The sequence below is a fragment of the Panthera tigris genome, chromosome A1 (assembly GCF_018350195.1).
Source record: "Panthera tigris isolate Pti1 chromosome A1, P.tigris_Pti1_mat1.1, whole genome shotgun sequence".
NCBI classification, from domain to species: Eukaryota; Metazoa; Chordata; class Mammalia; order Carnivora; family Felidae; genus Panthera; species Panthera tigris.
In genome coordinates this window covers 211,021,761-211,032,765 of record NC_056660.1, presented here as the reverse complement: position 1 = coordinate 211,032,765, position 11,005 = coordinate 211,021,761, and the positions used below count along the sequence as shown (strand labels likewise).

The window sequence follows — 11,005 nt, the reverse complement described above, 5'->3', positions numbered from 1 at the left end:
CCTCAGAAAGCTTTCTCAAATGCCACCTCTGTCCTTAGGAATGGTGAGGGGCTTAAAAGCCAATATACATCCTAAGCCTGCCATCCTGTGAATTTGAGTGTGGGGTCCTGTTTTGGTGAAAAGGAAAATAAATATCCCAGAGGTCAGATCCCAGACAAGTGATCAGGGGAAACCAGACACAAGGCCAACCACTATCCTTTTGATGAGAAGCACTGACGATGATGGCACACGAGCAAATGAACTGGAAGCCAGCCAGTTCGTATGCTCACAGAAAGGAAAGAAACTCATTTGGATTTTACGGCTTATTTTATAACTATCATTAACTGTTCAATTCTGTGTGAAAGGCACAAAACTAATCCCAGTAGATTGGTTCTTCTGACAAAATCATTTAGTGATTTGAATCTAAAAGTTTCCATCATCCTGGCTACCACATTAGTCCATTAGTTAATATTTGCTTCTTTGTGCTCCTGTACTTAGAATGAATCTGGAATCTGAATCTGAAAATGCCCACATGGTACTTTGCTCTGCTCCCTGGGGCCATTTGAAATTGAAAAGCTCCCAGCATTCTGTTTCCAAGCCTGACATAATGCTAACCAGTGTGCAATCTCCCTTAGAAAGCACAAGAGGAAAAGAGGGGGCAATTGAGAGCAGCGGTTCTCAGCCCTGGCTGCATGTTAGAATTACTTGGGAAGAGCTTTAGAGTAATATTGACTAATGTTGCTAATTAATACCTGCTCACACTAATTCATTGGCTGTCAACATTTACCACACATTAGAATTTTCTTGGGAGCTTTAAAAAAATACTGATGTCTGCGCTTCACCCTCAGACCAGGTAAATCAGAACATCTGGGAAGAGGGGTGGGGAACAGGTATTTTAAAAGCTCCTGGGTTGATCCTAATGTTCGATCAGGGCCAGTGCTTCTTAAACTTTACTGAGCATCAGAATCTCCTGAAAAGCTTATTAAACCAAGGATTTTAAATACGCAGGCAACAGAGACAGAAAGTAGATTAGTGGTTCCCCAAAACTAGGGGAGATGAGGGGATTGGGGGGTGCCTGGTAAGGGGTAGAAGGACTCAGGCTCAAAATAACTGCCCAATAAAGTTATTCAACTTCTCCAAGCTTCATCATCTAGAAAAATAACAAAGATGGGGGGGGGTGGGGGGTAGAAGAGGACAATGTACATAAACCACCTCATAAATGACACATTCCAGTACCTGGCATATCGGAAATATAAAAAAAAAATGATAATGACAGCCAACATCCATTGACTGTATTATTTACCAAGCGGTCTTCTAAGTTTTATATATATATATATATATATATATATATATATATATATATATATATAAATTCATTTCATTCTCACAATACTGTACTATAGGGGCCGGTAAATTTTTTCTGTAAAAGTCAGAGAGCAATTTTTGGGCCTTGTGGGCCATACAGTCCTTATCCCAACTACTGAGCTCTGCTGTTGTAGTTTGAAAGCAGCCATACACAGTATAAACACATGAGCTTATCTGTGTTCCCATAAAACTTTATTTATAAAAAACAAGAGGCAGTCCAGATTTGGTCTGTGGGCCGTACTTTGCCAACCCTTTTTCTATGAGTTGGGTACTGTCATTATCTCCACTTTACAAACGAGCAAACAAAGGCACAAAGGGATAAACGGACTGCCTAACTTCCCACACCGAATCTGATTACGAAGTACACATAGTCAGCCATTATGCCATAGCAGCTACTCACCACTGGTAAGCCTCTCAGTCCAAATTCAGGTTTTCCTAACTCCAAAGGGCCGGCCAGCCAGTTAGTCACAATACCCTCCGAGCCGCTGCAGAGACTGAAGACCCACCTCCAATCCTCCCCTCCTCCCATGCTGTTCCCAGTTGAACCCTCCCTGCTCTGAACCCTCAGTGCCTTGACTCTCCATACCTCCCAGATCAATCCACTTTTTATGTGATTTTCTGCATTTCTCCCCAGCCCATTTGGCAGCCTGGACCACGCTCATCACAAGTGCTCAATGTGTATGTGCTGAATGTGTCTGTGAACCCACTGGTGCTGGACGTGCAGGACGAGCCTATAGGGGCCTGGGGACAGAGAAGGGAGGTAGGTGATGGACCCGGGCACTCACCAGTCCCTGGCAGGCACTGAGTGCTGCAACCCCGATTCTGGTGCCCTGTTGCAGAACTGTGCCCCTGAGATGGCAGGGGGGTGCCGAGGAAGCCACCATCTTAACACGGGAAAGATTTCCGTATCTCCTCTCCACGATATAGCTTTTGGAAAGAAATCCCTGATTGACTGACAAGTTGAAGAACAGGTCCTTCTCCTCGTGGGAAATTCTATAGTACACCCGATCCTCTGGGCCATCCAAATCTCTCTTCCTCCTGTCGCTGGTGACGGGATGGCGCAGGCCATGTGATAGAAAATGCCCACTGGCATCTACGCGGACAGGAGCCACCACGTGATATTCTGGCAGGGCCTTGACAAAATGCGCTGAAAGAAAAGGACACAAAAAATAAAACCGAGGGAATTCCCTGATGAGTCTACGGCAAGGTGAATGCTCTGCTATTTGGAACTTAGACTTCAGCTCGCGGATTGCAAAGTACCACTGCTGACTTGAAGTTTACAGATTGTGTCTACCACGCATGTACTGTCAACAGTAAATTCCCTGAACGACTCAAACTGACTCGGGGCCCCTCCTTGACGACACGTGGCAGTCTGCACCGACACAAAGGCACAGCTCTGGACGGCAGATGCTTTGCCGGAGACAGATTAAAATGAGAATTAATGCCTGAGTACTGTTAGGAAAGGGGCAAGGTCAGTATAAGGAATATTTCATATTTCGAGGCTTGAGTTCATTAGTACAAATCACAGAGCTTGGCTGTTTGTTACAAAGAGCTTAAACGCCTCAGGAACTTCCCATTAACTCAGGTTAGAGGGAAAATGAAAAAACAGCTAACCCACCATACACACTGACAAACTTCACACCCGTTGCAGCCTAAGTGTTCTGCAACGTAGCAAAGGCTGCTTAAAGAAACTTGGATGTTTATTTTTATTTTTACAAAACGCACAAAATAAAAGGGTAAGATGAACCCTGCCACTTTAAAAAATGCTAGACGGGAACACTCTTCTCTGCCACACACAGGGACATACGCCTTTTGACTCGTTTGTGTTTAAAGTCCCCGCCCCCTCCTCTTCATTCTGACGTTTGAGAATAACAAGGAGTCTCTCTAGCAGGGGCTAATCATCACTCGGGATTACAGGCTACTTCCAGCAAACCAGTAGCCACTTAGTAAAATAACTAATCTTCTGCTTTAGAGGGAAAAAAAAGGAAAGAAAAGAAAAGGAGCAAGGGAGGAAGAGAGAGAGAAACAAATTCCACTTGCCACCTCCTAGATGGATTTCTTGCACTTCGAGCTCGCATTGCTTTGTTCGTATTACCACCCCCAGCTACAGTGTCTTTTGCACTTTCTACCAATACTCTGTGTATTCCCATGTATGTTTTAAGTCTCAACTCCAGTTCCCCCTCTTCTTTCACTTAAAGTCCCTGGTTGAAGTTCTTTCTCCCTCCTTTGGACCCTCACCCAAGGCCTTACTTCCTGTAGCTCCCAGAATGGTCTCATTTTACAAGGCCTTTTGTTCATCGCACTTTATTCCCAAAGCCTTTGGAGCCTAGAACCTTGCACGTGGCAGCCTGGCTTGTAACGTGTTGCTGTATCAGGGAGTATGTTTGTGGCTGGTTCATTATAAGAACTGGGCTTAATAGAATACATTTATAAAACAGCCTCCCCCCACCCCACCCTCCCCCTGCCAGACAACTGCCTTCAAACACACTTTGTGAAATTGTTCACTTCTGCCTTGGATGAAATATGGGCAGAGCAGAGTTTTCACTCTTAGGTGTTTAGGTGTAAAAAATCCAGACCCATTGCTTCTAATTGCAGCACTTAGGAGCAATAGATCACATAGCAACATGGAAAAATCTTTAAAAACAATGTTCACTGAAAAATAAGAAACAATACAAGTGAATGCAGAGCCATCTACATCAATGGAAAATACATGCACACAAAAACAATAATACAAAGTCTGCCAGAACATATGCAAAAAAATACATATGGAACCCATTAAAATGGTTTTCCATGAGGAGGAATGGGAGTGGGGACAAAAATGCATAAAAAAATAAAACCAGAAAGGGGTTTTGCACAAAATGATGACGCTAGTGTGCCATGACCTAGGAGTCACATTGACTCAGTCCTCTGTACTGCCTACTCCCCAAGGAATATCTGGACATCTTTAATATCAGAGTTTCACTGCCCTTCCAAGTTCAGACCTTAGGAGAGGAAAGGCCAGGTTAGGTGGGGCAAGGGTGGATGTGGTTGACTTCCACAGTATTATTCTCAGTTACTCTTCTCTTCTACTACTCATGGCAACACCTCTGACTACCCCAGGATGAGCAGTGGACGGAAGTTAAGGGCAGAAAAAGTCTTATTTAACGGTGTATAGCCATCATCTTGCAATGGGACCAGCAGTCCCATTGGACTGGTCACTGCCCAGATGCTGACTCTTCTCAGGAGAAGTTCCGTGTCCCTTATAAGACCTGTCTCTGAACATACATCTCAAAAAACTCACCATGATTTTTGAAAGTATAAAATGAAAGATAAAGGTTGCCTAAGCTCTAGCAACTATTGTTCAAGGAATAAAGAAGCAAACAAATTTAGAACCTTTGACCTAGTTGCTTTTGATCTAATGGATTTTGATCTCATGGATTTTTGATCTAATGGATTTTGATCTAATGGATTTTTAGGAGAGCCAACATAAGCTGGCTATATAATAATGTAATGATAATAACCACAGTAACCATTTCATGACCACCTGCTATGATCCAAGTACCACAGGTCTCTTCTCATTCAGTACTCACACAACCTGTGATTCACAGATTCAGTGAATTCCCTTTTCATAGATGAAGAAACTGAGCCTACGAGAGGGCACAGAGTCAAGATGCAACATTATCCATATTGAAATCTCATGGTTCTTATTTCAAAGCCACGTTCCTAGCCACTTCCCTTCGCGTACATAAACAGTGCACTTGGCAGAGAGTGTGACCTAGTAGAAGTGATACTACCACCGCCCCCTGCCCCCCCCTTCCCCAGGGATGATGATCTGACAAGAAAATAACGGCTTGACTTCTTTAAGACACCTCAATTTGCACAGCAATAAATGGAGATAATAACTGCCTATTTATCAGGTACAGTAATAAGAGATAAGACTAGTTTTGCCTCTTCATTTGACTGTAAACCAAGTAGCGAAGCCATGGCAGCCCATAAGTGTGGGCAGAAATAAGAGGCCACGTACATAAAGGGTGTGACTTATGTGGTGGCCCAACTGCACTTGCCTCACCTACAAGGGCATAATAACAGTATCTACCTACCTTCTAGGGTGGTTTTGAGGATCCAGTGGATTAATATATGTAATGGATTTAGAAGAGTGCTTGACAAATAGCACTCAATAGCTACTATTAGTATTAAAGATAGAAACTTGGCCACCAAGGATCACCACGGCCATAAATAGATGTAACCTCCAAGCAGAGACAGGGGAGAATCCCATGCTCACCTTGGCTTCCTCTCGGTAGGTACTCATTTTGGAAGATGAGATAGCTACGACCTTGGCCGATAGAAAGCCCGGCTCAGAGGAGATATGACAGGAATGGAGAAATAAGATGTCAGGAAATAATAAGAGCTCCTCATTTTTACCATTTCTATGGTTAAGCACAGCATTTAGAGTATATCAACTTGGTCTTGTCTAATCTTTACAGTTCTCTGGGACAGGTATTATTAAGCGTCCCTCATCTAGCCTTCATTCCCTCCACTGTAAAAAGACAATGAAGAGGGGGGCGCCTGGGTGGCTCAGTCGGTTAAGCGGCCGACTTCGGCTCAGGTCATGATTTCGCGGTCCGTGAGTTCGAGTCCCGCGTTGAGCTCTGTGCTCACAGCTCAGAGCCTGGAGCCTGCTTCAGATTCTGCGTCTCCCTCTCTCTGACCCTCCCCCGTTCATGCTCTGTCTCTCTCTGTCTCAAAAATAAATAAACGTTTTAAAAAAATTAAAAAAAAAAAAGACAATGAAGAGGGGTGAGGATTCATTCTGGGGCAATCTGACCCCAGAGCCCACCCTTCTAACCTCTGCCTTTGCTGCTTCTCAAGCATCTACCACTGAGACCAGATGGCAAGGTGGGGCGTCAACAGGGCTGGGGGGAGGGGCGGGGACTGAGACTCACTGTAATCACATTACCATCTGCAGGTTTATGGAAATACATTATAAGCCCTAAATACTTGGATTTGCCTTATTGAAAATTAGACTTGAAACCCTTGGTCACAAACATGGATGATACTTCATGAGAAATCTGAGTGAGCCTGTTGGCACAAGTGCTTTTGAAAATACACAACACCAAGCGATCTTTCACCCTCTGCTTAGAAAGAAAGGAAAAAGGTGAGAGAATATTTACCTGCCAGATTTTATAGCTTAGGTTAAATCTATACTTACCCTTTACTTTGATTATTTCCATCTTAGAGAACAATAAATTTCTAAGACTCTTAATAAAAAGCGCAATGAAATTCTGTAATAGTTCATTTTCATAATTCTCTTCCACGGGTTGTTGTAACCTTTCAAATATACTTTTATCATAGAAAACTATACGTGTCAAAATGTGGAGAACAGTGTTGATCCCCTCAAAGTTGTAAAGTACAACACACAAGGTTGGATTTTCTCACGAACCCTACGACAATTAACCTCCAGACCATAATTGCTTATGATAATTAACACAAATAAAATATTAAAACTGTGAAGTCTCTTCTTTCATTAAGAGAATATATGAGGGGCGCCTGGGTGGTGCTGAAGTGTCAGTTAAGCATGCGACTTCGTCTCAGGTCATGATCTCACAGCTTGTGGGTTCGAGCCCAGCATCGGGCTCTGTACTGACAGCTTGCTCAGAGCCTGGACCTTGCTTTAGATTCTGTGTCTCCTTCTCTCTCTGCCCCTCCCCCACTCGTGCTCTGTCTCTCAAAAATAAATAAAATTAAAATAACTAAAATTAAATTATAATTAAAAAAAATTTTAAAGAGAATATATGAAATAATTTCCTTCCTTATTTTTTCAAAGAGCATAGATACATGACGAGAACATTTGTCTTGAAGTACGCTTGAAACGCTTGTCTTGAAACACTCCTTGTGTTCTTGCAAAACCCATGCAGCAGAAAGCATATCTCCACCACGGGATAAAGTGCCTGCCCTGTTGATTTCAGAGTCGCCAGGAGCAAAAGAGACCACAGAAGCAGCTAGTGACTTGCAGACTGTACAAGGGATAAGGACCCCAAGGGGCTGTCACTGGCTGTAGAAGAGAGGCAGTATGCTGTGTACAAGAGCAGTATTTCCCATTGTTCTGATACTTAGTTGGGAACCAAGACATCTTGTGGAAGGCACTGCACGTGTATCTATATCACAAGTGAGCGATGTGGAAAGAATACTGGGCAGAGTTTGTCAAATCTGCCATTTTTGGTCCCAAGAAAGATTGGATTTGCCTCCATGCTCCTTCCCAGGGCTAAAATCCTGCCTCTGCCCAACCGTTAGAACTAGAAAGAACGTTAATGATTATATGGGACTAGAATGTTTCCAACTGTGGGATGTTGTGTAATTCCTTTCACCTCTCTGGTGACGTGGCATTTAATAGGTGCTGACAGACTCATCTCCTAGCCCCTCCCCCTCTTCATCTGTAAAAAGAAGGATGGGAGACATGATATATGAAGTGATTTGCCAGTTTAAAGGTTCTGAACTTGGGTGCGATTCAAAAATGTTGTCAGAGTAGAAATGGAAACTGGGAGTTTGGCTCATTGTGAAATGGCAGGCTGGTCATTTGGGGCAAAAACCAGGTCATCCTATTACCAAGAAACCTTAGAATTTTCTCATCCCTTCCCTCTACCTCTCTCCTTCTCTACACCCCCCCTCCCACCTCAGTTTTTCTCCCTCTCTCCACTCAGTTTTAAATAAAGCCTGCTTAGAAATTTCTGTTGTACCAAATGCAGATTACTTGTAAATCCACTGGTGAGTTGATTAAAAACAAATATTCTGGAGAAAAGTCTTTTAAAAACAAATTGCTTTTAAAACCTAAATATCTGCACATCGCTAATAAACTCAGGGCACTTCACAGCTATTTTTCAATATCAAATACTCTCAGCACCTAATCCCAATGGTAACCAAGGAAAACAACCACCTCTCACCTTCCAGACAGGAGAGAGCAAAGCCCAGTAGTGTCTGCTCTATACTAAGCTGAATTCGCTTACAAAGTAGATCTGGAGCAAGGGGAGCTGCAAACCAACCCAGGAGAATGTGTGTCTTTGAACCAAATCATCTCCAAATGCCCTGGGAAGTGCTCACAGGCTTTGTTTGTGCTGCCAGAAGAGAGACTTTTCACAAAGGGGCTGTTTTTCAAAGAAAAACAAACGCTGCTATTTTAAACTTGGGGGTGGGAGATTGTATCTGGACCGTTTACACAAGCAAGTGCTGGCTGATTGACATCTAACCCCGGTGGTGTTTGGGCTCCAGCTTCCAAGGAAAGCAAAGGGACTTGTTTCTGATGGCTCTTGAAGTCACAGCAGATGAGCTCTCAGCAGTATTAGAACTTTGCAACGTAGGCAGAACGCTGTGTGGAAATCCTCAACAAAGACAAGCTCGTGATGTCTGCCACCCAAGTGGTCTTGGGGATTAAGGGGGTCAGAATGCTAGGGAAGCTTCTCGAGACTGGAGCACAGTCAGCAAACACAGGACTTAATGGATGTTAAAGCAGTGCTCTGTGTGTGTGTGTGTGTGTGTGTGTGTGTGTGTCTGTGTGTGTGTGTGTGAGTGTGTATGTGTATGTGTGTGTGTGAGTGTGTATGTGTCTGTGTATGTGTGTGTTGTCCCTATTATTGCTGAGAGGCCAGCCACTGAAGCCAGGCTACCTGGGTTCAAAACCTCACTCCACCGTGAGCTGGGCCAATAAACTCACCAAATTTCCTCATCTTTAAAACAGAGGCAGTAACAACAGTCCCTGCACCCCAGAAGGCTGTTGTCAGTGGTTGCTGGGCTGACACATACAGGGTGCCTTAGCAGTCTTGGTGCAGGGAACTTTCTCCAGCCACTCAGGCCTTGATGGAGCTCTGTTTCTCCTAGACGGCCCAAGGAACTCCCTACCAAATGGGAAAGTGTTTCTGACCCTTCCAAGTCCAATAAAAAAGCAGAGGCAGCAGTGTCGCTCTGCTCTAGGTGTTAGGCTTAAATAACACCAAACTGGCATCACACCCTCTTCCAGTGTTTTCTATAGCATTATGAGTTTCATGACATTCAGGAGATGCAGCCAACTGTGATCAGGAAGGCAGGACAGAGAAAGGTGAGCCCCTAAGGTGGTAAATTCTCCCCCAAAAGAACAGTTATTTTTAAAACACAGGCCTTAATCTTTCCAGGAAACCAAAACACAGCCAAACTCACTCAGCAGGGGGCCGGAATCACATTTCCCCTCCCCTGTCCAGAGTTGAAACTAACCAAAAATACTGCAATGACTGCCAGTGGTGATTGGAACTCAAAAAAAAAAAAAAAAAAAAAAAAAAAAAAAAAAAAAATCATTTTCCGTGTTCAGAATTTGAAAAATAGAGGATTGAAACACTGCAGCATTGAAAGAGAAGACAAAAGGGGGGGCGTTACCAGCTATCACTTGGGTCTTTCCTGCCTCGGCGTTGGTGTGAAAGAGATCCGGGATACTCGCCTTTCAGTAAGAATTAAGGAATCACCACCTTCAACAATGAATTCCGAGACACCTTATGTCACTGAGCTCCCAGCCTAGATTTCCTTACGACTCAGCCAAACGGCTTTGCAGAGTTCAGCCAGTGGGGGAGGGGATGGGGAAGCAACCAACTTTCCACGCGTCTTACCACCACGGTTTTCAAAGGAGATAAAGAAAAGCCACTAACCTTGCCTCCTGTCCGGGAAGTGCACCGGGCCTGGCTGAGCTTGTGTCCCATAGCAAAGGGCCCCAAAGTTAAGGAGGTGAGCTACAACGGAGAGGTTTGCAAGCCAGCTCCTCTGGGCACATGGCATGATTCAGTTGTTGGGGAGAAGAAAAGTCGACGAGGTTTAGCTTTCAGCTCAAGAAATCAAGTCCTCGCCCGTGGCCGAGCAGGAAGATGCAGGGGTGCATGGTCCAGGAGTGGGACGGAGCGGCTGCGAAGCTACCCACGATCTCCTTTGGCTTTGTTAAGCAGAAAGGGGCTAGTTACCTTGATCCCCCTTCCCTCCTGAAAGGGGAGCGATTCGACTGGCAGCGCCCGCTTTCCGCGGGGCGTGGAACGGGTCAGGGCGGAGGGGGCAGCCCACCCAAGATCCCCACCCCTCCGCCTTCCGCGCTCGGCCTCGCAGCCAACTCCGCGCATCTTCCTCGGGCCTCCCACCCCCGCGCTCCTCCGGCCCCGCCCAGAGCCCTGCCGCGCGGGCCAAATAGGGGGAGACCCGGGAGAGCCGCCCTGGGCGGGACGGCGAGTGAGAGGCCCCCCAGGCCGGCCCTCCCTGGCTGAAATACAGGCCGAGAGTGCTGGGCGCCGAGCTGGGGCACGGGGGACCCCACTCCCTCACCCTCCCCAGCTCAGTGCTGCCCCCTTGGCTGCCCTTCTCGGCTCCGTTTCCCAACTTTTCCTGACCTGGCTCTACCAAGACCCCTCGCTCAGCCAGACGTCTCTGGGATTCCCTTCCAAGGCAAGCTAAGACTTCCATTTTAAAAAGTAATGGGCAATTTCTCTCTTTGCCAAGTCACGCAGAGGGAAATGGCCTGAGCTAAGCTTCTAGTTCGACGCTTGACAAGTCCCTTCTTCGCCACAAAGACGTGACGAGACCAGATAATTATGAGCCACGCTGGGTCTGCAGGTCTCTGGTGCTCTTCTACTTTTATAACCCCACCTTTCCTAGCCCACCTCCACTCACCCATAAGGAGAGTGGA

General features: G+C 45.4%; 1 protein-coding gene across 1 annotated transcript; it reads right to left on the bottom strand.

Annotated features, from left to right (window-relative positions):
* Positions 1-2,075: 2,075 nt before the first annotated feature.
* LOC122230704 (A disintegrin and metalloproteinase with thrombospondin motifs 12-like) lies at positions 2,076-10,347 on the bottom strand. Its single transcript, XM_042956955.1, has 2 exons — positions 9,987-10,347; positions 2,076-2,491 (listed from the first exon to the last, which is right to left on the bottom strand). The coding sequence occupies exons 1-2, from the start codon at positions 10,111-10,113 to the stop codon at positions 2,076-2,078; spliced, it is 543 nt and encodes a 180-aa protein (XP_042812889.1). The 5' UTR covers positions 10,114-10,347.
* Between the last annotated feature and the right edge of the window lie 658 nt (positions 10,348-11,005).

What these genes read in the sequence shown, in the direction of transcription:
- LOC122230704 (XM_042956955.1), bottom strand. Translation starts at nt 10,113, where the DNA reads ATGCCATGTGCCCAGAGGAGCTGGCTTGCAAACCTCTCCGTTGTAGCT. An exon ending in CTTCCCGGACAGGAGGCAAG is followed by an intron (nt 2,492 to 9,986) that starts GTTAGTGGCTTT and finishes CTTTTCTTTCAG; the next exon opens with CGCATTTTGTCAAGGCCCTG.